Below are 26,414 nucleotides of genomic sequence, written 5' to 3'. Positions count from 1 at the left end.
GCAACAACATGGGAATAGAGCAGCTGCCAGAGAATTCAACATTAATGAATCAATGGTACAGAAGTGGAGGAAGCAAGAAGAATGAGTTTAATAAAGTTTGATTTATCTGACTGCTTTGTTTCGCTTAATGTGCCTTATAATCCCGTGCACCTTATGGTCCGAAAAATGCGTACTGCACACTGCAGTTTAATGTTGCAAAGCACCTCTTTTTAACTTCAGTGGATATTATACATGGTTATGCTCAGGATATGTCAGCCCATTTCTACTGGAAATGCCTTTTGGTTAAACTTTCAGCAAGGAATTTGCATTTGCACTGTTACATTTTTATAAAGCTTTAATGTACATAAAAACCAGCTTCTTGTTTAAGTGAAAATAAATGGAAGGTTGTCTTTTTGCGCTAGTAATGTTGTGGAGTTGTATTTTGTCTCGCATCAATTATATCGTCGGTTATATCGTTATCGCAAATTTTCAAATATATATCGTGATAAATATTTTTGGCCATATCGCCCTGCTCTAGTTTGCAACTTTATAAAGTTCTCTTATTGTTTTAGACTCAAATTAGGAGGAGAAAGGCCAAAAGTGGAGAAAGAAAGAATGAAAGAGATAAGGAAAAAAGCAAAGCTGTGACACCAAAATCCAACAAAAAGCATTTTCACGAAACACCACCTGTACGCCAGTACCATATTAAACAATGCAAACACAATAATTATAAATTCGACAGAGTGACAAGCGTGCAAGAACAGCCAGCAGTGTCTTTGAATCTTTTCTTTCAGCTAAGCCAACCTTAACTTTCTCATTTCCTTTTGTGCTTCTCCATTCCTAATTTATCTCTCCCTTTGTGTACATCATAATTCTATGACTCCCATCTCATCCCTCTCTCCCACTTTTCTTGTCAGCTCTCCTTCCTTTCCTGTCTCCTGTCACTCGCCCCTTTTCTCCCTCATCCAACTTCCAGCGCCTGTCGGATCACCCTGGCAATCTCTGTTGCTATGCAACGCTCAGTGTCCTATAAATTTGACAACATCCTACTGCTTGATTATTATTTGAGCGCTGCAGTGTGAAGCCCTCCTTCAGGTCATTGCAGTAGATTAGAGGGAGGGAGAGACAGAGGAAGGCAAGGAAGGAAATGAGGGATGAGAGGGAGGGAAGGAGGTGGAGGAAGATGAAGGGATGTGGAAGAGAGGAAAGGAGAAGAGAGGAGGGGGAGTCAAAGATGAGTTAGCTTTTTGAGTTAATGAAAGACAGGCTGGCACGACCAAACACATATTCACATGTACTATTTATCTGCCCCACTCTAAAAACCTGCAAACCATAAGTGTGAAAAGCAGACCGGATTAACTACTAATTCAATAGCTAAAGCTGGAGTGGGCACACATTTGAGCTGAAAAGAGGAGACCTCAGTAGACTGACAGCATATTTTGAACTCCCGGCTTAATCCACATGGATCCGAGCGTTGACTTGCTTCAAGTCTGCTATGAGTTGTAAAGTGTAAAAGCAAAGCACAGACATGGGGCCTGGCTCAGTCCTGCAATACAAGCCCCAATCTGAGAGCAAAGTCAACAGTGACAGTGACACACAGCAGAGACACTCCTTTTTGATGACTCCATAATCCTTATCCCAAATGTCAACATGTTCTCTGAGACATTCCATGTCTCGCAGCCCATAGTGGGATAACTCAGTAGTATAAAATAGAGAAAGCAGAACGTGTCGCATTTCTTAGCAATAAAGCAGATATACCATCCAAAAGTCTCATAATCCACCTGACAAATGACCCTGCCGCGAAGGGTCAGCAGATAAGCTGAAGAAGCCTTCAGAAATGACCTGACACACAGTACAGAGAGCCGAAAGGATGCCTTTTTTATAAGCAGGGATAGATATCAATGCTAAAGACACTTTTTAAATGGTTATACATCTGCACGAGTCTGTTTCTCCTTACATCCAACCAAATCTTTCACCAACCTGACTTTTGGCTAGTTAATAATCAGAAATGTGGCTTTTCATTGATAAGTTTGACTTATATGGCATCATGAGACCTTAATGTCCTGAGTGGGAAACTGTCTGACATTGCCAAGCCAACTTGGTCTGCAACAATGTTATGTAGCTCACAGGAGAGATGACCTTTTCTTAACTGAAAAAACTCCCATGCCTCTCCCACTCTGCCTGAGCTGAGACCCGTCTCCCTCTGGGGACATGTACTCGGGCCTCTCGAGCCTTTTTTTTCTAAATGCTCTGCTGGGTTTAACAGGAGCTGACTGTTTAGCTTATGAGCGGCAGCTGCATTAGCTTAGTAAATAAATGTCTAGAAAACAGTGAAAATGATAAATTGTCACACTATCCTTAAGCTGAACCGATCATCCATAGGACAAAGAGCAGGAGGCTGGCTGTTAAAAATACACATGATGTCTTTTTAAGGGCCACCCCAGAAAGAAAAGGCGGGGGAAATGAATGCTCACATGCTTCATGCAACCACAAAAACAAGTTAGAGGAGGCTTGCCTGTCACAATATTTATTCCCCAGTGAAAATGCTTGTCGGCTCCTGGCCTGTGAAAGATGGGGAAAGGGACTGACACATGCACATGCATTTGATCCCCTCAGTCCTTTGGTCAAACCTCGTGTTCCTTAGCAGCACTTACTGCATCCAGATTCAGAGGAGATACAATTTCAGCACTCCTGGCAAACACTAATTTATTCTGTAATTAATGGCAAAATGTCATTCTGTCCCCTTGAAGGTATTTTCACATCTCTCATTTAACAATTTGCAGGATGAACCACGAGAATCCGCACAAGCTAGGAAAACAGCAATTTTGTGCAGGGGGTCTGTAAAATATGGAGGTTTTGCAGCAACGCTGTGAGAGGTTCGGTTTAATTTTTTATTTTTTTGAAAATGTGTGGCAAAGTGTTGTGATTTTGAATGTTATGTTAAGTGTAAATTAAGTGAAATGGCCACATTTACATTCTCACTAATCACACGTGCATTAGCCTAAGCACAGATGCTCCTAGATGGTAGTTTCAAAATAAAAGAGAAAAAGCTGGTGAGAGGGAAACATATTCATATTCAGTAAATTCCCAGCAGCTATACAGCTAAATATCCTTCACTTGTCCAAATCTTCACCAGACCTATTTTCACTGTGTCAAATCAGCTATCAACTTATGTAAGGCAAATATCGATCATGGCGCTTGCTCAAAATGTCACAAAACATGTTGCGGAGAACACAGCCCCACCTGCTTGTTATTAAGGATCCAATTAGAGACAGACAGTGGAAATTCCTTTTCTTTTTTTTCTGGCTACCCTCGCTGGGTGCCATCTTAGGACACTGCACAAGCTCAGAAAATGCCTGGGCACTGGAGCTTGCAGAGATCCCTTGCACTTGGTAAAAGCCTCAATAAAATAGGATTTGTTCCAGTTGTTTACTGAGGGTTAAGAGGAGCGGCCGGGGCAGGAAGAGAACGGCAAAGCCGACAGCTGCCTGGCAGGGGCTCAAATGCAGCTTAGCATTTTTCACCATTCTGACTGGCACACAATGCTCTCTTTAACTCCCAGCCATCTAAATATTCAGGGACGTATAAAGAGATGGCTGACACTGCAGCCGACTTAAGACACAGCTCAGCTGGCCAAGATTGCACCTATAGTCTCTTGGCTTAAGCTTTCCATGAAGGCTTTCCTCACAGAGACTCAATCATAGACCCCGCGTGAATGGCTATTTGTACAAGTGCCACTAGATGGCAAACTAGTTTCATCACAAATGTTGTGCATGGCAGGGGACAGAGCCAATGAGGAAACTGTAAGTTCTCTCTAAGAGAGGATGGATGTCCTCAATGCATGAATGTATGATGTGTGTTGGGTAACATCCCTAATTAGGCAGTCTGGCAATTAGACACTGAATACCGTAAAAGAGATTTTTCAGTGGAGGGCTTACAAAGATGAGAGAAGAAGGAAATGGACGAGAGCAAGAAGCTGCATGAGAGCCAGAGAGTGACAATAATTCTCATACCGCATTATGCCTCCTTTCAGCTGTCACACAATGGAAGGGGACACAGGTGGCACTACATGAGTACACAGTCACAGAACGCAGCATATCATTGGGTAAAATAACTATTATAGAGCTATTTCAGCAAACACCCAGCTCTTCACCACCACACAGTGTGCAAACACTGGAGCCGAAGGCAAACAGAGGAAATGCAGACAGTGGATGTCTATGAAAACTAAGCCCTGAAAGTCCCAAAGAACAATCAGAAACATCTCTTTACAACCGCCACATTTCTACCATATCTTCACAGATGAGTTTTAAGAGCTCATTGACTTTAACAACTTCTAAGGAGAGGAAAGAAGCTTGATGATACTATCTGAATTTGCATTTTTATGCGGTGAAGAAGTGATGATAAATCTATATTTAACTATGAGCTCAATTCCCCGCCGATCCGCCGAATGTCTGTGCAGCGTTTCCGCGCAAGCTGGTTGCCTATTGCGTTGGCTCCTCGCTGGGACAGCAATGCCTCTTGAATGTTCTCATCTCCTAATGGATGCTGTTATTAGTCTTGGCTCTTTCACAATTTCACAGTCTCATCTGGACTTTTGGCCGTATTATTCATCCAGAGCAGATTGCTCCCATCCTATGTTTACAGATACTGAGTGTTTCATTAATGCATTATCCAACAAGTGAATAGCAGAGGCTGGAAATCTACTTTGAATAAACCCCGGTTCATTTTACAAACCAAATATTGGAGGTCAGAGAGAATACACTGTGCAAAGATCCACAGAGCGCTCTCCCCGGGTACTGTAGCCTTTGGCGAGTCTTATACTTCATATCACTTGCCACGCATAACAGATTACACAAAGGTCCCTCACATTACCATCTGTATAATATCAGGCCACTGTCAATATGCCGCTCCCTGGCATGCCATTAAAGTGGACGCAGATGAATGTATGTACGTAAATTGGTTGGAGGCAGGAGGAGAGTGTGGGAAATCAGAATATAGATGATAGGCTGCAACAGCGTGCTATAAGCGATGCAGCCTCCCACTACCACGCCTCTGTGTTCTGCAGTGTTCAGGGCAACGCCCCCCTCCCCACTGACCAGCCTTTGTCCCTCTGTGCTCCAGCTCCCACTGATCTCCTCCCTCTCCTTGGCCAACATGGCTCCTAGATAGCAAGAAATATCCTTTTAAAAGTATTTACATTCTTAGAATTTCTCACACTACTGCAGCTGACCTAGCGTGTCGGGAGGTATCTTTGCATATTGCCAGACTGTTCGGAGCCAAGAAATCCCAGTTGTTTGGATAACTTAGCCATGAGATCACGCTGTCACGAGGGGGTAAAATCACCTCGTGTCTACTTACTGTACATACCTCAACAAGTAAAGTGAATTCAGTTCAGCCGACCCTGTTTTATACATGACACTCCAGTGGCGGTGCTATGACCTGGCAGACACTGAAACAACATTTAAAGATGCTTGGAAAGCATTAGACACAGGCCTTGGGGGGCTCGCAGGCCATGAAGAATTTGAACACTAAAGCATCAGGGATACATATATTGCCCGCAGCGTCCCTGCTGAGCGGTACAACTCTGTCTCCTAAAAAGTTGTAAAGCTGTAGATGTGTGAATGAAGGCCATGCTCCAGCCAACTATAGCAAGTCTTTCTAATGCTCAGAGGATGCGTTGACCTACATTACCCCTCGTTCAAGATCAGCTTTTCACACCTATTCCTACACACATCGACTTACGGGTGCCCACAAAAACGGGCAGAGAGTCATTAGAAAAGCCAGCGAACAAGGTGCAATCAAAGTGGCCCTCTCAAAGACCTGCCCCCTGTATTCGTCCCTGTAATTAATTGGCCAATTAATGTGTGTTTATTCTGGACACCCATGGATGTAGCCAAATTGGGGCTCTTTGGGAACGACGAGAGTCAGACAGATAAATCAAAGCACTGTGCATCTGTCCTCGCATGTGCCAAACGCTTCCCCCTGTAACCCTCCTCTTTCCCAACAGGCCCCAAATGTGAGACCTTTTCAGAGCCAATCAGGTCAAATCTTTGTTTCATCCTCCCTCCCAATGCACTTGACATTGACAAGATTAATTGCCTTGTGCGCTGGGCAAACGTGTTACCCCCTGGTGCAGTACAGGTGTCAAAAGCGCGGCTCGCCGAATTTCCTCAGTATGAGTTTCAGCAAGAGAAAAAGGAGAATAACCCGTTTCACTTTGCTCGACAAAGGGTTAACGAATCCTCACCCCCTCACCACCCCCGCCCCCCTCCTTGTAAAATCACACAGGGTGTAAATCTGGCCATAAAATCTCAGCTGTGAGCCCTGCTGACCTGTAAATTCTTCTCTCTATGTTTCTCTGCCACCGGGCTCCACCGGGTCAGGCCAAAACTGTAACTACATATGGACATCACGTTACCGCTTTTATGCACAGCTGTGAAGTCACACGCCATCGCTGTGGTCACCAACTGCACCCCTGTTAGTTTAATATACCACATGAAGTTGGTTTATGGTTAAACAGAAACCGAGTTCCAGTAAGTTGAACAGATATAAACACAAATCAGTAGGCACAGGAGTTTCTTTACATCAAAAATGTGCCCCCAAAATGTCATAACAAAACAAAAAAGCCAGTAAGTGTATCAAGACGACACATTCTTGCTTCTGATTTTTCATTTCTTTGAGTATGGTTAAAGTTTTCCCAGTAAAAATCTAAATGTACACAGATCAGAAACATACCAGATCAAATCCCCATCGAGGCAAAGCACGGCACAAATTGTCCTCTCGAATTAAAATTTGAGTCCACTAAGCAACTCTAACCTTGCCTTCTCTGAGAAATTAATTTAGCGTATCGTTATTCGGTATAGTGAACTGGACAACAAAGAAACATGGCTCCAATCAAATAGTTGCTGTAATTTCATGCGTTTACTGTTTCACCCCAATCAGTGGCAGCCTCCCGTGGAGAACTCCTGGCAGGAAGGCTGGTATTCTCACCAGGGACTCGTTACTTAATAATCTCACGCTGCAGGTGCTCTGGTAGAGGTCAACAGTCTGTTACAGTGGCTGTTCATGTCTGCCTCCACCCATGAAGCAGCAAACCGCTGCCAAATGTTTCAGTCCCCACAAACTGAGCCATTACTCCTTCCCTATCACTGTCACTGCCTGTTTGTGTCTCTGCAGACACACCGACTGATTGAAATGAACCTTAGCCAAGTCCATTAGATACAATATGAATATTATATATGTATGCTGGAGTGGCTCAATTATTTCAAAACAACATTTGCTCTGTCCCATAAAGGAGAAGCATCTAAATTACAGTTAGAGCATGCATTTGGTTCTCAGAGAACAGCATACTCATTCAAATTAGGTTAAATGACAAAAGCTATCAACTGTGCAAGGAGGATACATGAATGCTATTGTATTTAATCTGGCACTAATGGTTTGACCTCAGCTCACCCACATGAAGCCTTTTAAAAAGAGAGGACTAGCAAGACAGTGTTGTGTCAAAAGAAAATGACCGCCAGTTTGGTAGCAGATAAAATGACGTAAGTGTAAGATTGCATGGCTTTTCCCTCGTCTGGGAGAAAACATTTGGCCTGTAATGTACATCTAATGGACTGACACTCTTTGAGACATGTGTCAACACAAGGGTGAAGAGGAAAATATGGAAATAGATATGCTCGTGCCTTTGGTCGGGACTTACAGACAGCTGTCTCAGTCATTCAGCACAGGGCATGAATGGAAAATGTAAGCATGACTATCATTTCCAAAAGACAGCAATTACGTCCCTTGTCTGCAGAAAACTGGATCAGTCCATATTTCCAAGCAGAGACAAGACAGATGATCTTTTCTGCTGTTTTGACAGATTATATCCGCGCTACAGTAAAGAGCTCAGGCAGCTGCCACTGATGTTACTTTCTCAAGATTTTTGACACAAGTGAAGGACTTAAAGTGTTTTTGCAATACAATTACTGACGTGCGCTGATCTGAGACTGTGATATCAGATGATATGAAGTGATGACAGCTGACGGATGTGATGCAACAGCAGCTGACGTTTTGAGGTAAAGACTTGTATCGTTTTACAGATCGCCATTAGCTTAAGGATTCTCTTAACTGAGAACTTGTCTTCCAACCCACTAATCCAAGTAGTGAGCATCATCTTCACACTTAAGCTGTTATCTAGTTTCACTTGACTTCCGATACAAGGGTCAGAGGTCTAACTACTCTCAGGTTCAGAAACCCAACGCTCCATCCTGTTGCAAGTCTGCCGTCACAGGATTCGGAAGTATTAAATCCAGTTTTATAAAGAACATTACTCAGCAAACAACAAGAATATTAACTTAGAAACCATCTTTACATTCATGAGGATAATTATTAAGGGGACAACTGCTGTAAACACACAACAACTTGGAAATAAATAATTAATGATCTGGTGCACACTGTAATTAACACCCAGGGTGGTTCTAAATGCACAAAGTCATAAAAAGGGAACTGACTCAACAGAGGATGAAAAACCTGTTAGTAAAATCAAAGCCCTGTCATCTTACAGCTCAACTCTATACTGTTTCTTCAGCAGGCATCAATAATCTGACTGGATTCTTTTATCAGCGGCACTGATGCGCCACATCATAGTATTTAGTGAGAAAAGATTCCTCCCGTCGCACTTTTAATGGCTTTTCCCTCCACCCGATCATCTTGCGTTGCCTGCCCAGCAAAGACATCTAGGTGTTTTCTTCATTTGAACATTTTGTCCTCTCTTATCTCCCTGACATATGTGGCAGGTATCTTCTGTGGCACAGTGTCGTCCATCCACATTTCCAGCTGAGGTACACGGGCACATGACAAACACTATTTTTGCAAAAATAGAAACAAAAATAATCAATAACTGAAAGGCAGTCAGCTGAGCTTAGCAGCACACTACACATATCGTCTTACCTCATGCACAATAAAAGACGCCTACATGTTTCTTACTGAGCTGCTAGCCCGCCAGCTAGTTATCCATATACTTAGTAACTGCGTCAGGTAGTTCACTGCCGAAATAAGAGCAGCGCATAAATAACCAGCTAACTAGATTTGAATATACAAACAAATGAATAAATGAGTAAGAGGATCTTGAGTGCATAATTCATTTGAAGAGAACACATCTGTAGACACAGCAGTTGCAATGCTCTCCTTCCTCTAGGGCTTGCTGGAGTTTCATCATCTCTGCACTGGTATAGCTATGTCTAATAAGAACAAACACTGTGCAGCACATCTGTCAGATGTGTGCATTTTCTAAAGCCGGAGACTAGGAAACCTTGACACAGTACAAGCGCTCAGCTTATTACAGGAGGATTTCAAATACTCTGTATTTGCAGTATTTACGTTCTGCAAAATGCATAAAAGGAAATAATGTGTTGTCTGTCAATAAGGGAAATTCAATGTTTTACAGTGTTTACCAGTAGTTCCCAAACATTTAATCAGAACATATGACTGTGCTGTATTTTTCCCAAGAATCAACATGACATTTGTCAGTGACTTCATGCAGGATTTAAATGTATTTCTATATACAGGTACATTTATACTGCTAATAAGGCTTAATGTAGTGTTAGGCATGGATTAAACCTCCAAGACCCACCTTGCACAGGGGGATTTCTTAAGGTGATTACTTATTAATCCACAGGAACCTACTGAGTTACCCAGAGACCCATGTCAGCTCTGAACCAACTCACAACCCTGAGCCAACTACAGAAGCAGGGCATGCTGGGAAGTCTTGGCACAACATGAATGAGCGGTGCTCACTCTGGTGCTTCTATATGTGTTGATGTTAAGGATAAATGTGCACTGACCAAATGTGGGTTTTCAGATCTATTTTGAGCAGATGAAATGATGCCGTTTGTTACTTTTACAATTCTTCCTAATTTAAAATCATCACTGTTTTATGCATTTAAAACTTTATTATACAGTCACGTGAAGCAGACTTATCTCCGACCTGCACACAAAGATGTTCCCCCTCTGGTTCCTTTCTGCATGCATGTCTTTCACCTCCTCAACTTCTGTAGGGCAGAGCCAGCCTATAGTGACAACACAGCGCTTAGCACATCATTACAGAGTGTGATGAATATTTTAGCAGGCAATAGTCAGCGGGGGGACATATCCCTTTTACAGGTGCTCCCTATCTTCGTTTTGATCGGCTGTAATGTACCACTGAATCCCAAAGTCCTACTCTTTGCCTGCTATTCTGTGTCAATTCCATTCATAATAGATAGAACCAAGTCATTCACATTACCATTAATGGTGATGTCTAATGTAGGGGCACTACATTCCCATAAACTCCTAGACATGGTTGGACTGGCTCATACCTCCATCCTGACAAACTTAAATAGCTCTCTATCATGTTAATAAGGTGAAATAAAGAGTTAGGATCACAGGGGTCTGGGTGACTGATGTCAGTTCTTGCATATGTTGCTTTAAGCTTTGGAGAAGGAGCAACGCAAACGGCATCCTTCCTCTTCTCCACCACCACAATGCCCTCCACATCTCCTTCAAGTAAAGCTAGATGGCTTAGAGTGGTTGTATTTTTTTTCAACAACAAATTGAAGCAGACAGTTTGAGAGATGGTCTGGCTTGAATCTAAGGCTTTGTGAAAGCTTTCCACTCCTGGCTATTCTATGAAGGTTGCGGGGCGGTCAGTCTACATCACGATATTCTGCATAAGTCGTACAGCAGCTACGGCTCTCACAAAACCAAAAGTTGCCTGCGTGGATGAGAGTTGCTAATTAGACGAGAGTCTCCGGCTGTATCAGTAGGCCACTAGCTGGCCCCTGATGATGATCCATGCCCAGCTTCCTAAAATAGGAACGTCAAACTGCAGAAGCACAAGTTGGTCAACAACTTGGATTCCGTGTGACTCCTCAAGCTAAGAATAGGCAGAAACCTTAGCGTGTTAACAGTTCTCATGAAGTCAGCCAGCCATCAAAGACAGTAGTTCAGGACGGTATCTTCAGCAACAACAACACCAGAGAGTCTGTGATCGCCTGTTTAAAGCCCTATGGCAGTTTTACCTGTAAAATCTTCAAAGAAATAGCAAGTGCAAAAAAATATTATGGGGATATAGAAGATAGGGATATAGGAAGCGAAGAAGCCACAACATCAAACACGGAGAGAGACACCCCTTTTTCTTCTAACCCAATTATGATTGAATGAAACTGTATTCCAGAAGAAAAGCACACACCATAATTGATGTCTCTGATGCTCGGTCCCTTTGACGCTGAGCCACTACTTAAGTCAGTCTAGGTATAAAATAACACAATGACTAATGAGGCCGAGGAAGCAAAAGCATAAAAAACGGCAACAACAAAAAAAAAAACATCTGCACTCACTGAGATCGCTTTCGTTGACCGTGACTTCTCTCCCTCACAATAGAGTCGGATACTTTATGCATTATGGGAAATGAGCCATTGAGAAATAACATGGTCGATGATAGGTCATAAATTTATAATGGTATTGGAAGAAGTTTTGAGTTGGAATGCATTAACACACAGAAGGGTGGAATTTTTGAGATGCTCGTCTCTAGATGTCACGAGTATTGTGCATCATCTTGGGTTCGCCTTAATCTGAAAAGAACATTTCCCTGACCTACTTATGAGTGCTCTACAGCTGAACCTCCTATATATTTTATGTTTTGCTGCAGTGAGCCAAATGTTTTCCTGCTGTTTTATGACCATTCTCTGTAAAACAAACACCAACACCGAGTGGCATGAAGCAGCTATTTTTTTATCACAGGCGAGTCAATAACGGCACACGCAGAAGGACATTCTCTCCACCTGTGCGCGAGAGCTGCCTTTCAGCTGTGACGGCAAGGAAAAATAACATTCTTGCTCTTGTTCAAGCTTCTAACCACAGTGTTTTATGTTTATCTATTATTAATATCAGAACTTCATGCATGAATTAACAATGCTCCAAAACAATTAAAGTATAATCAACTGGAAATCACCATATGCTCCCACGGAGACTGAAATTTTGTGTTAAAAAGGCTTTGAAAAAAAAAAGGTATTTGAATAAAAATTGTATTAAGTGCACATTTTTGCCAGCAAAATCCTGACACTTATATTTCTAACCACAGAATAAGAGCTGACAAATAAATATATAACATTTCAGTTGATTCAGTAATGGATGCTGTGTCTGTCTCAAATCAAGCTGGCTTTTTTAAGAAACCAAATACTGTCACCCAATGGGACTGAACCATGTGTTCTGTCAGTGATATTATGAGTGTGTATGTGTGTGTGTGTGACCCCTTGACCAGTGAGCCCATTCATTAATTGTCATACAGCTAGCACACACCAACCCATCTCCTTTTGCAGGCCCATTGCAATCCCCTTGCCACAGATCATCTTTGCCTCCTCTAAAACAACAACAGCCGTTCAGCTGCTGCCTGGCCTCTCCCCAGGCCAGGTCCTCTCCGTGAGTACAACCACAAGCCAGGCCACACAACTGGCGATCTGTCTCTGTTTACTCACCCTTTTGCCCTCTTTCCCCGGTTCCCCTGGATGACCAGGCACTCCAGCCGATCCCTAGGGAAAAGACATCTATGTGAAAAGGCTACTACAATTGGCAAAGCAGAACGGTACTAGAACTGGTCTGTTCTCAACAGACCAGTGGATTGCTAGTGGGTTTATAGAGGGTTAGTGGGTTTATTTACAGTGATAGGAAATACAGCATTAGCTTAGTTAGAACTTCATGAAGGATAGAAGACACTAGATAGTGCTGTAGCTTTCATTCTCACTTCTGAATGGCTTTTACATGAGTAGTGTCTCTTGAACGGGTAATTTGCAGCCTCACTTGATCAGATATTCATTCCATTACTCTACAAAGTATCTTGATAAGAAACTATTAGCAAGTTAATCAAGGTATCTGCTGAGCACTGTCTTGTGCAAGGGCATGCATATGGTGCTTCGGTAATTGGCTGCTAAACCAAATAGCTGTACTTTACTGAAAACATGGTATGTGCACCTTCTGCAGCAGCAAATTCAAGAACAATATTTGTTACCTTCTCTCCTTTTTCACCTTGGAGACCCTGAAAACAGCAAATTGTGACATTTATGCTTACAAAAAAATGCAAGTAAAAACACAATAGTACAGGATGCCTCAGAGAAAATACAATTAAGTAAAGTCAATGTACCTGATCTCCTTTCAGACATTCTTTCTCAGCCTGTGATTAAAATAAATTGTATTTAAAAAAAAGCACTTCAGTCAGTTTGAAAATGCAACATGATTCACACATTAGGGGATAAAAATACATGCCACACAATTGTTCATGACATAATTATCCTTGACCAGAATAACCTGAAGAGAAATGAGGGCATGACTGCTACAACTCTCCTGACACCCTGCTGTTCACTGTCAAGAAAGGCCAAATGGAGTCGTCTCAGAACCAAAACAACGCCATGCACCACATCTCCGCTTTCAAATACAACCCAAATAATTGGTGTCGTCTTTCAATTGGCATCCACAAGTCAAAGACTGCTGATTTTCTTCACAGAGACAGCTGCACAGATGGACATTCATGACGCACGTCTTTCAAGTCAGTCAGACGCCTCATCCAAAGTAACAAAAGGGGAAAAAAAAGCTAACGAGGAGGCTGACAACTCTCAGACTTTTGCAGCTGTGTCCATAAAAAGAAAGCCAGCTCTGACCTGTGACACTCTCAACAAAACATGACTCAGTCCCCTGCAGTTGTTTTGCTAATAAATCAATTATTCATGTACAATGGTACAGTGGTCTTTGCTTGGGATTGTTAGCACAGAATCTTGACAATGGCTAACAAGCAGTACAATGCAAATCCACTGGCAGCACATCTGCACTAAAAAATTCCTCCCAACGTTTTCTGCTCACGCTCGTGGACCAATTTACTGGCATGATGTTAGAAAGTTTGCTAAAATCCTGTTTGCCTGTCGGAGAAAGACTGTTGCATTGCTTGTCCTTACAAATGGGAAATTAGCATTAGAGAATAGCTAATGAATGGTGGCAGTGTTCTGTGGGCATTGTAAGCACTTTGGTGACATAAAAGGGGCAGGCCAGAAGCAGTGGGACAGTTTTTGTAACAGACCAGTGCTGATTAAAACTGGCAGGCTGATCCCCTCATGATATGCACATAATTAGCTAACCACCCGCAGTATACTTTTACTCTGTATCAGCAATCAACTCCCTTGCAATAACGAATTGAGCCTACACACTGTGCCCACACAGTCACAATGCAGTTAGATCTGTAAGTTTTTGGACAAAGACGCATTATTTTTTTCTTGTTGTAGACATGCCTCTGCACACCTCTGCAGTGCATTTGAAATCAAATAAGCAGTATGTGATTGAGGGACAGACTTTCAGCCTTAATTCAAGGGTTTTTGGGTTTTTTTTTAAACTGTTTAGGAATTAAAGCTATTTTTGCTCCCATGACAAAGCAGAACTTTCACCATTAGCAGGAAAAAAACCCAAAATAAACCTATAAGCAATCCAGCAAAAACTTTAAGGGCGGCCAAATCAACAGTCTGGTGCATTGTTAAGAAGACTGAATGCACTGACCAGCTCACCAACAAGAAAAGACCTGAAAGACTACAGAAGACAACTAAAGCGCACAATTGCAGAATGTTTACTTGGTTAAGGAAAAAAACTTCACAGCATCTAGCCAAGTTAAAAACAACCTCAAGGCGGTAGGACAGGGGGTCAGAGAGGGCCGGAGCAATTTGGAATGGCAATCCAATACCTTCGGTTAATGAGCAATTAAATTTGATCGGCAGGTTAATGCATATTACCCTTAAAATCAGTTAATTTTTTTGTGTGCAGCAGCCTTGCCTTGCTTTCGGCGAAGGTGTGGAGATACTCAGTAATATGCTCAGTAATAAGAAAATAATGACATCCCACGGCCTGCTTACACCTTCAATACATTCTTTATATTCTCCTTTTCATCCCAGAGATGATTCATGGTGCAGATGTAAATCAAGTTTCAATTGCAGTACTCATCATCTATCTAGTGTTACACAAGAGGAGCCAGCATAAACTCATTAACATTTTTCTGTAAGTGGTAGGCAAGAGCTCAACAAATATCACAAAGCAAACACACTGCATCTGCACAGTTTGTCACAAAACGTGTCTGCTAGGAAAAATGTACAGCTCCTGTATGTCTTAGGGAGAGAAAGTTCATGCGTGGCACTCGGAGACTGAAAGATGAGACGAAGATGAGAGATTATTCTCAAAGGTAAGCACTGCTCAGCAAGTTGAATTTTATGAACTGGAAATTTAAATCTTGCATGTAACGTCTGCATTCACTTCAGTTCTTAAATCAGATATTCAATCCCAATGTGACATGCTGCAGAATTATGTTTTTGTGAAATTGCTTGCAAAACAAATTGAAGCAGGTCTTTGTGTTACTCAAGCTGATTAGTTTAACTCACTGAATACTGAGTGAATCTGTATTGAGTGAATATCGGAGTACCAGCACAGGTGAGCTTGGACAAGAAAAATTATTATGGGACTGATTTCTAAGTGATTCTTTTCCCTGTCTTGCACCACCACATCCAATCTGCCAAATCCCACTAACCCTCTCAAGTCTACAACAGGGGACAAAACCACTTGTTTTGTCCCCTGTTGTTCTTGATAGCAATGTTGCTATCAAGAATGGGAATATCAGATTAGACTTTGCTAGAAAAAATCTACAAAAGTGTGCACAGTTCTACCAAAAATAAACAAATATTTGGATTTATGGATCCAGAATAATGGAAAGAAGAAAGCTATGAAGAAGGAGAGAAACACTCTGTCAAGATTGATGGAGACACTGTTATGGCATGGGCATGTGCTGCATGACTGCCAGTGGAACCGGATCACTAGTGTTTAAAGATGATGTGACTGCTGATAGATGTAGCGGGATAAACTGTGAAGTGTACGGGGATATACTCTCTGCTCAGATTCAGCCAAACATTGAAAAAAAATCCTGATCAAGCAGAACTTCACAGTGCAAATGTGTAATGATCCACACTGCAAAAGCAACCCAAGAGTTTCTCAAGGCAAAGACACTGGATATTCTTCACTGGCCAAGTCTGAGCTCCATATAGATCATGCTTTTCGGATACTGAAGACAAAACTGAAGGCAGTAAAGGCCTACTGGAGCTTCTCAGTGGAAGAAATATGGCATTTGGTGATGTTCAAGGTTTCTAATCACATCGTGACTGTCTGATTTAAAATCTACTGTGGTGGTGTGCAGAGGCAAAACTACAAAAACTGTGTTATTGTCCAACAAATTATGGGGCTACTTGTTCGTACTGTAGGTGACTAGACAAGTAAATACACTTAATGTATATGTGGTCTGCTACGGCTTCTGTTTGGTTGTGAAGTGGAACTTGTGTCTGATTTTATGTTTTCTTTCTGCTAGATATTGCCAAACAAGAGAAATATACAAGACGTAAATCCCGGTGTCATTTCTCACGGGTGTCTGTAAATGCACAAAGTCTGCAGGGACAGATACCATTCCAGTAAGTGCTTGTCTCACCCGTGTAGGATACAGCCAGTGACTACCTGTCAAACTCCACACCCAGCCCGAGGCTTGGAGCTCCATTCTTCTCTGCCTGGCTGCTCATGCCTATCCTTTTTGGCTCCAGTGAAACCGCCCACTGAGCCCTATCTATCTGCTCCTCGTTTGACCCATTCCCAGGCGACGGTAATGTGACACAGAGAGCGTTCACCGGAGTGCCCCACTTTCCATCTCTGTGGGCCAGATGTTTTAACACTATGTGTAGAGCCTGCCAAAAGGCTGTGGTATTTACAAAGCTCAGTTTTGCCATTTCATGCATCTCATTTCATACCCTCATAAGTACATTTTAACATCACCACTTTATTTGAACACACACACACATACACAGATGGCATAATGAGATGTAAATGAAGAAGTGTGAACTTACAGGCAGCCCTGGAGTTCCAGGCAGACCCGTATCACCCTGTAAGAGAAGACAATAATTAAAAATAAATAAATAAATAAATAAATAAATAAAATGCGCAGCATTAACTCTTTATCATACTCAGCTAAATTTATAAAATCTTTTATTGACTGATAATCATTAAACCTAAAGGCCATCTATCATGTTTGTGAGAAAAAACCCTGAAGGTCAGCTCATGTAAGATGACATTTCATAGCAGGTATATTCAAATATAAGCACTATGTACGGTAGAAGGCTATTACCTGGTATTTACACTATGTCCTTACATGAAGCATGTCTGATGACTTTCACATTGGCAGGTGGGCCATTAAATGTGACAGGCTTTAAAACAAATGCAGGCACACTACATCATGAGAGAGCTTTGCAGCATTAACAAGGGGGAGGCATGATAACACTGTTCGCTGACTGTTACATACAGGCGGTCACAAAAAGTCATATAAGGAAGGAGAAAACGCCTTTTGATGCCAACATAATGTAATGTAAGCAATGAGCTCACATCCTTTTTGCTGACTGTCTTGTTTTTTTTGTCTTTTAAGATAAAACTTGTAGATCACTGTTCACTATTACTGCCATCCTACCCCCTCTTAACAGCAGTCCCAACATTTATAAAGCACTGAGCTGAGAAATAGATGACTTTACTGCTGCCAATATTCTTTTATCAGATGTGCATGAAAGGGGAAAAAAAAGAAGAAGAAGAAGGTGTTTGTAGTTCATATCCATTTTGTTGTCTAAATGAATGTCACAGCTAAAATATGCCTGCTATGGGATATTCAGGGGACTCATTACTTTATGCTTCCAAATCTGCCTCTGTCTGTCAGCTTCCATACAAACAAACGCTCTCTCCACCCCCTCTCTCACCCTCCCATCCGGAAAACAGGATAAAATACGCTGTGATTCTCTGTTGTCTTCACAGAAACACACAGACCTCATTATAACTTCAAGGCTGGCAGACAGTGCATTGCACCTACAATTATGCGGTGAGTTCTACCAAAAGGCAACAACAACAACAGCAAAGAGAGAGAGAAAAAAGGGGGAAAAAGCCCTAATAAGGGAAGAAAAATAAAAGAGCAAGAGATATGGCAACTAATTATAGGAAAAACATTCCAACTCATATATGGGAAATAATCCCACTGTGGCATGAAAATAAAAGTTTAAAAAGACCAATATTTTCCACATCACTACAAGAGTTAATCTAATTCATGTCACTGATGAGAACAAGGTTTTGCATCAAACTCTTGTCTTAAACCCCAGACTTATGGAACCAGCTACAGCCACCTGTGCAGGGCATACCTATGCAACTATTGTATTCCTAGAATTAAAAACCTAATGTCAAATACTATTCCTATGAGTAGTCCAGCAAACTGCAGGCAATGGTATGCATTTCCCATTTCATCTCTAAGCTTCAGTATCAGAAAAGACCTGTTTAGAAAGGGAAAGATAAAGGGATTTGTTGGGCATGCCCATTACAAAAATATATCACTTTGAATATATAAATACTCCACAAATAGAGAGAGTGGACCATTTTCCCTCTGCCAGGATAAAAGCTACTCTATACGGCCATCAATAAGGTCTTGCTAAGTTATGAAAGCCATAACAATATCCTTTAGTTTGCCATGTTTGGAGTAGCAATTCACAGCAGCACTTCAAACAGATGGACAGCCACATTATCGAGACTGCAGCTCATGAAAGTAAAGCAGATTCCCTGATGACAGAAAAGCAAACTACGAAAAAGATTATTGTTCTAATGTTTTCCAGCCCAGCATGTACAGCAGACTCACTCACTTTGGTTCCTTTGGGACCAACTGGACCAACTGGCCCTGAGTCACCTTTCAAACCCTGGGGACAAAAAATATACAACACATCTTTTCTTCATTTCTCCTTTTAATGAGAATTATGGAATTTAAAAAAAAAAAGTAATGAAAAATACCCCGGATGTGTTACTGTATGTCAGTATGTTGACACTCAGAAAACAAATCTACCATGCAGATGTGAGATTCTCATGCCTGTCACAACTGGTCAATGAGAAAAGAGCAGGTGATGTCAGTCACAGGACACTCAATGTAGCTGAATTATGGGGAGACGCTCATGATTAGCTGGTTACACTGTCTCTACCCCCCCAGCTCCTTCCCTCTGTGTTCCCTTGTTGCACTTACATTTAGCAAGGACAGTGACTGTCATTGCTTTTAAACCTCAAAGCAAAGAACCTGGGGGTGGGATTGAACCAATGCAAGCTCGGGGCAAAGTCAAACCTTTCGGTGGTGAACTGTGAAAGTACGAGGACGGCTCAGATGAAGAGTGATAGCTGATGAATGAGGCTTGACACATATTGACAGGCTAAATTTGCAGCGAGCCTTGTTAGGTGTGACACATTTGGGCCAGTAGCACCAACTCTTTGAAATAGGTTAGGGGGGAGCAGGGAAGATGGGGAGCGTGAGCGGGCTGTAAAATGACTCAGAAATACAATAATTTGTCATGGTTAAATTTAGAGTCAGATAGGCTATTAATAGTGAATTATATATCTGGAGAGGATGATTACCTACCCTTATCACATTAAGTCTTGCTACCAGAGACAAATTCATTGCCTGTTCCCTGCAAGCCTTGTCTTCAGCCACACCATTCAGAAAGTAGACGCCTTGCTAACAGTGGTGGAAAGTTATTTTCTGTAAGATAACGACAGCTACAGTGAAGCCTCGCTTTAAATTGCACCAACAGTGAAATGACAACGACGTGATTTTATCAGACTGCATCAATTTATGTGGTCCCTCAGCCCACATGCACTGTCAATAATAGAACAGCTGTCTCATAGTTGCACATGTGTGAGCTCGGTTCTTTCTTTAAATCAACAGCCTAACCGCTTTGCTGGGGCAATCTGACACAAGGGAATCCAGAAGCAAATTCCCCTCTTCAATATTACCAGAGCTGTGGCAGAAATTAAAGAGCATCGGAGCGCAAGGCTCATTTGATAACGAGGATGAAAACAACTGCAGATTCTGTCGATATGAGAGGACTTATTACAATGAAACGCCTTTTGTAATATAAACATGTTTTCTTGTTATTGTGATCTGTAACAGCTATTTTAGAAAAGGAACCATTAGGCAGGTATTGCTGCTTTTCACAGCTCTGTGTTTTTGGGTTACTGGGAAATTTTACGCACATATCTAACATCACATCACGACACAATATTTGCAATTTGACAACTTCTTGTTGAGGTCATTTTTGTTTTTGAGGTTTAAATCTGGGTTTGTTATCAAAAGAAGACGATTTAGAAATCATTACAGGTTTCTCACTGACAAATGTTGTTAGTAGATGTTAGAGCTGCGGTTTGCATGGCTCTGAAACAGTAAGCTAACAAAAGATATTTTAGTATAGCTGTGCTTCATTCTAATTATCAGCCATTTGTTATCACTCCTCCATACAGCTTAAATCTATATGAGCGCAGGACATTATAGCTACGGGCAATTTTCTATTCAGTTGTCTGAAGTTGAAGATTGACTGAGACTGTTTTGTCAATCCCACGCTGCTCATTCCTGTAAGCCACTATTAAAAGATCATTAGCAAGCTCTCTAACAAAATGTTATCGCCCTCCTCTTCATTCCCATAGAGGATTGCTCCTAACCTTCAGACTCAGACTCAACCCTCACTCACAAAGTTATAGAAACATATTACTTACTCCTGCCATTTCCAATACATTTGTACATTTAAATTGAATAAGACCCATATATTGGCATCTTTTATGACAGTGTCACAGACTATTTGTTCGACTTTTTCATTTTGAATGGAAATGAAGGATCCAAAGCTTTCCACTACACTGACACAAGATAGCAATGGATTGCATGTTACGTCATATAATGATGTAGCATGTCAGTCAGAAGTCTAAATAATCATCAGTTTCACAGGCTTCATAATGATCTTACCCATGGCATGCCACACCACACAAAATAAAATTCCAGGGTTTTAAGTTTTGTAATTTAGGTTTTCTTTGAGATTGGTTTGTCTATATTCTCAGCTAGTTCTGGGTTCACTAATTGTAGAATTTTGAACATTTTCCTAGTTTACAATCTATTTTTCTGGTATTAGTATAGCATTTTAGCTATCAGCATTTTGTTCTGTTATGATGTTGTTCGTTTTGCATTCCTGATAGTGACTTGTTTCTTGTGTCATTTGTTTAGATTTACTCTGTCCCCGGTGTCTTTGTCTTGACTGCTGTCACCTTTTTCTTGTTTCCCAGATGTTTCCAGTCCCCTCAGTAATCCTTGTATAAATAGCAGTATCTTTCACTTCTTCCTTGTCACGCCGTACTGTGTAGTTGCCTGTCTGTCTCCCCGCTGAGCTTCCTAGATTTCTTGGGATTTTCAACTCAGTTTTGCCTCCGTTTTAGATTTATGTTTCTAACTTCACCAGCTGCAATAAAGAATTGCCTTCCACTTGAGGTCCGCTTCTGCCTATGAGTCCTGCATTTGGGTCGTCTGACTTCAATTTCTCAAATATATAACATCATTAAACCAGGGAGTGATGCTGATGCATTTCTTTAATTCAGTATTAATAAAACAGCAGGATTTCTTTGTAATCTTATATTCGTGTCAGGCTGTTCACATGAATAGACGATTCATTCATTCTGAACTTTTCAGGATTTGAGAATTTCTTTACAATAAAAGGGGAAAATTTGAAGGCTTTTAATAGGAACTGTGGCCTTCTGCTGCACTTTTTTCCCCAATTGTAGACACAAAACAATGTGTTTACTAAAGAGCTGACAGGGAACTGCCATAATTCAAACTGAATAATACAAGTGTAATAAGCTTCTGTAAAGTGGTGAGCTATTTTTCAGGGGCACCACATGTTCTTGTCAAAAATTCAGGTCAAACAAAAATTGAGTCAGCCCACAAGTCACTCTCCCACCTTATTTTAAATTATAGTCAATCACACAGTCAAACTAAGCTCTGCAACTGCCATAGCCAATCTGCGAGCTACAAAAAGGTTTCCTTCTGGTAAATATTTTAATTAAAAAACTTAACAAAGTAGCTTTACAGAAAAAAGTTAGAATGTCTTAATTCTTCCAAATACTAAAAATACACACTGTAGTAAAAGACACATTGGCTTAGAATATAAATTTGCTTGATCGAAAACTTGGCACATCTGTGCAATTGTTCTGACCTATAAAGGTTTATAAGATATGCACTGCAGGCCTACACATCATCTGGAGAACAACCAGAGCAATTAAAAAGTAAGCCTTCATATTTTTTTGGATGATGTTTTTGGCAGCCTTGCAAATTTTTCGTTAAGCATTTTTCACAGATGTACAAAAATGAAAAGATGGGGAAAAATTTACCAGTTAATAAGCTTTTTTCTTGTTTTTACATTTCCCTGCAGACAATCAAAGTACAATTCAGAACTGTACTTTGAGCCTGTTGACTAAAGCTTTGGTATTAAATAGCCATAATGTGACCTTGTGGATTTCAAACTATAGCATCAGCACCTGGTGCTTTAATAATAATAATAATAATAATAATAAATTTTATTTATGAGCGCCTTTCAAGTCACCCAAGGACACTTTACAATAGGATAAAACACTTAGTAAAACAATGGCAGAATAAGAACAATAAAACAGAAGCACAAGATAAAATTAACAAACAGTGGATTCACAGTGGATATGCAGATTTGAACAGATGAGTTTTGAGTTGGGATTTAAACTGGGGGAGAGAACCAATGTTTCTTATTTCTGGGGGCAGAGAGTTCCACAGCCTGGGAGCAGAGCAGCTGACAGCTCTGCTTCCCATGGTGGTGAGGCGGAAGGAAGGTAGTGGTTAACAGGTCAGAAAGGTAAGGAGGAGCGAGGTTATGAATGGCCTTGAAGGTGAGCAGAAGAAGTTTGAATATTATCCGGAATTTCACAGGGAGCCAGTGAAGTTCCTGAAGAACAGGGGTGATGTGCTGGTAGGAGGGGGTTCTGGTGATAATGCGAGCAGCAGAGTTCTGAACCAGTTGAAGCTTATGGAGGGATTTTTGGGGGAGACCACGAAGAGAATTGCAGTAGTCAATACGGGAGGTAACAAGGCTGTGGACAAGAATGGACGTAGACTGGGTGGAAAGAGAAGGAAGCAATCTGTTAATGTTACGTAGATGGAAGTAGGCAGAACGGGTGAGATTATTGATGTGAGATTTATAGGAAAGTGAACTGTCTAGGATGACACCAAGGCTCTTAACCTGAGGAGAAGGGAAAACTGTGGAGTTATCGATGGTGAGTGAGAAATGGTTCGCCTTCAAAAGTTTGGATTTGGTGCCAATAAGGAGGATCTCAGTTAAATGTACAAGAAAATTGCTGAGCAAAACAGGAAAACGAAATACAAAGAAATGCAAAAAAAAAAATCTACATATATAATATCATATTTTTATGTTGTAGTAAAGCTACTTTTTGATTTTTTAGAAACAGTACTAATATTTTTGTAACACACTGGTTTGATAACCATTAAGAGTTAATAGAAAAAGGTTTCACTTAATTCCACTATCTCCTTTAGGATATCAGAAGTTCAGACCAACTATTTTAAATAATCTCTTTCATAAAAATAGATGGAACCACTTTTTCCATTCAGCCAAAATCTTTTTTTTTTTTTTGGTGTTGATGTTGTTACTGTTGCAAACACTGTACATTTGAAACCTACCAGTTTTACACAGTTGTCAGGGTGTAAAGCTATCCCAGAATGCCCTCTGAGTAAGTTAAATGTCAGACACAATACATACGTTTGTTAATAGAAAAATGGTCAAATCAGATTCAGCACAAAAGTGGTTAAAAGGAAAAACAAATACACTATACTACCATTTGAATCCATACACCTATATTTTTTCATTATAAGTCAATGTGCAGTTTGAGCCATTCATGTACACAGTAATTACATGAAATATCTCCAACAATATGTAAAGTGATTCCTAAGAACAAGCCCGTTCTTAATTTATTTCAAGGAATGGATAAGATACTAAGTCAAAAGCAAACAATTAATCAAAATGCAAATCAATGAATGTAGGCGTTAAAGAAGCGGTGCTTTAGCGATTGTTCTGAAATAATGCTGTTTAAAATAATCTCGGCTGACCGTTGCTAAATTGCTAAAATGCTACCTGAAGAGAGAGCATCTAAAAAAGTGCATTTTTATTTCTTTTTTATTATCCTTCCTGCTACACTACAGCATGGTTAAGAGGCTTTGTCTCTATCTAATGGACTCAGTCGTGAGCCCATAGGCTTAATTTAGGTGCATGATGACAAAGAGCGAGATGCAGACAGGGGCCGGATATATTGTTAGCTTCTGTTGCAAGCTTGGGGCTTTGTTGCATTTACAGGGGAGGATAAAGGAGGCAGAAGGGGCTGGGAATAAGTTGGTGCTGACTGTGTGGCAGTTGTTCCTGCAGCACGAGGTCAGAACACTGTGGGGAGCTGTGTACACTTGCCTGCTAATTACACACACCACTGTGTCTCTTCGCTCAGGTAGCGGAGACAAGACAATCTGGCAACTCCCCAGCACAAGACAACTAAAGCAAGCAAATAAACAGAGCCAGAGAAGTAGGGATGAACAAATGCGGTCTAATTGTGTTTACTTTTACCTTTTACCAACTAGAGCAGCTGCAGGTCGGTGCCCTTGTCTAAGAAGCAGGAGAATGATTGCAAGTTCTAACTACTGTAAACAACTTAATCATCACAAACAAGGTTTGGCCTTATTGAGTGAAGGCTAAATTAAAAACTATAGTAAGTATTCTGAATGCTATGGTGGGGAAATGCTGTTACACCGAATGACAGGCCTTTAAAGCTCCATGGAACAGGATCTGTAAGTAACATAGATATCTTGAGTGCTGGTGTACAAATGCCATGGAGGTTACAGAAGGAAATGCCTTTTGTGACTTTCCCTTTGCTCAGCAATGCACTACCCCGTACATTCTGATATAAGACTAATCACACTGGCATCGGGCTGTAGCACTGACAGCTTCTGCACTTTCTGAATAAGTACAATTTACCCAGGAAACCCAAACAATGGCTCGTAGTGCGAGGATATTAGACTACACTGTCACAGATCATCTAGAACAAGGGATATCATGTTTCATCGGTGTGACTAGTCCCTTGTTTTTTCCTATGACACTTCACTCTTCAGCTGAACATCCTGTCTCCACGAATGTAACTTGAATTACCCACAAAGTAACACGTCCCATCCCATAGGAGGTGTATCTGCAAAATGATACCGGAGCACATGCTCATACACAGAATTCCGGCTTCTCGGGTGTCTACTCTAGCTTTAAATAACACACCAGCTTTAAAAATGGGATATGAGCTAATTGCAGTAAAAGGACAGATCAGGTGATGAAGTCACAGGAGTGGTCAGAGTAAATAGGTTAACTGAAATCATCAAATACATTTGTGCACCATAGACAGCTTTTAATTTATTTACATTAAACAGACAACATTTTCTGCGTTGTTGTTATTAAGCAGGGAGTGTGTTTGCCGTGCTCCCTGCTTCTTACCTTCTAAATAAGCAGAAACAATAATTACAGTATATTCATTTAAAGTGACATTACAATACTAAGGACAGTATTTATTTCTCCTGCTAGGGGCTGTTTATTCGCTACAAATGACGATTTTAGGACTTTCGAGTCTCTTAGCACTAATTTCTGTAAGTGATTAACTGGAAAGACGGCCCAGCTTTATTGCAGATTTATTTAGTCGATGAGGCTCACCTTCATCCTATCACCTGACACTGGGGATACTGGTTTTTAATCCTGTAATGCTCGCTGCACACGGATGAGACATGGGGCTAGTTTAAATCCCATCTATTTGTCTACAGTGTCCTGCCATCATATTATTCGAAATCGAATGCAAGTGTTAGATCAAGAAGTCAAATGACTCACAGAGAAAGCATAGCTGTGGGAAAAAAGGGACAAACAAATAATGAAAGCTTGATTCGTACCATAATTTATTCTCTTTCTAGAAGGATACATACTGGAAACATAATCCATTGTGTTGACGTTGATGAATGGCTGAAACTTGTGTGTATTTGAAGAAATTATCGCATGACTGCATGTCATGTAGAGCATTGGAGTCTCCCAGCTTATTGTCTTGCTTTAATGACACTCAGCATTGCTATTCTGGTTCAGTGTCACTCACTGCTGTCTTCAGCACCAAGTTTGAAAGCTTATTCTGTTGTTATCTATGCTGCAATAATTACAGATGATGAGCTAGTAGCCATTTCAGAGCACGCCGATTGAATTGGTAAAAATCTCAGCTTAAAACAACTGCTCGTCAGCTGGTGGTGCAGGAGGAAGAAATGTCGTTTCAAGGGTGATGATATAGTATGTTAAAGGATGTGGCTACAGCAGTGCCCCAAAATTTCTTGTGCAAGGAATCGAGATCCTAGCTTTCTAGCACAAATTTGTAAGTTTAAGTAAAGTGGGGCAGAAAAAAAGCAATTTAGTAAATAAAACTGTTATCACTTAATTAAAAATAAA

General features: G+C 40.9%; 1 protein-coding gene across 4 annotated transcripts in view; it reads right to left on the bottom strand.

The window, feature by feature from the left end:
* The window catches only part of LOC146695635 (uncharacterized), a 107,910-nt gene that overhangs the window by 56,849 nt on the left and 24,647 nt on the right, over positions 1-26,414 (bottom strand). For 3 of the 4 annotated variants that reach the window (XM_085477951.1, XM_085477953.1, XM_085477954.1), the window contains 5 exons: positions 18,720-18,773; positions 16,902-16,937; positions 13,136-13,165; positions 13,004-13,030; positions 12,474-12,527 (listed from right to left, as the gene is read on the bottom strand). In XM_085477951.1, coding sequence (XP_085334077.1) covers positions 12,474-12,527; positions 13,004-13,030; positions 13,136-13,165; positions 16,902-16,937; positions 18,720-18,773 — 201 coding nt within the window. The remainder of the gene's footprint in view (positions 1-12,473; positions 12,528-13,003; positions 13,031-13,135; positions 13,166-16,901; positions 16,938-18,719; positions 18,774-26,414) is intronic. The other variant, XM_085477952.1, reaches the window with a different exon arrangement.

This window comes from Copadichromis virginalis, linkage group LG13, assembly GCF_057382275.1.
Source record: "Copadichromis virginalis isolate Kocher_CV1m ecotype Utaka linkage group LG13, C_Virginalis_male_GT1.1, whole genome shotgun sequence".
NCBI lineage: Eukaryota > Metazoa > Chordata > Actinopteri > Cichliformes > Cichlidae > Copadichromis > Copadichromis virginalis.
The sequence above is the reverse complement of the archived record's forward strand: the minus strand, read 5'-3'. Positions and strand labels throughout refer to the sequence as shown.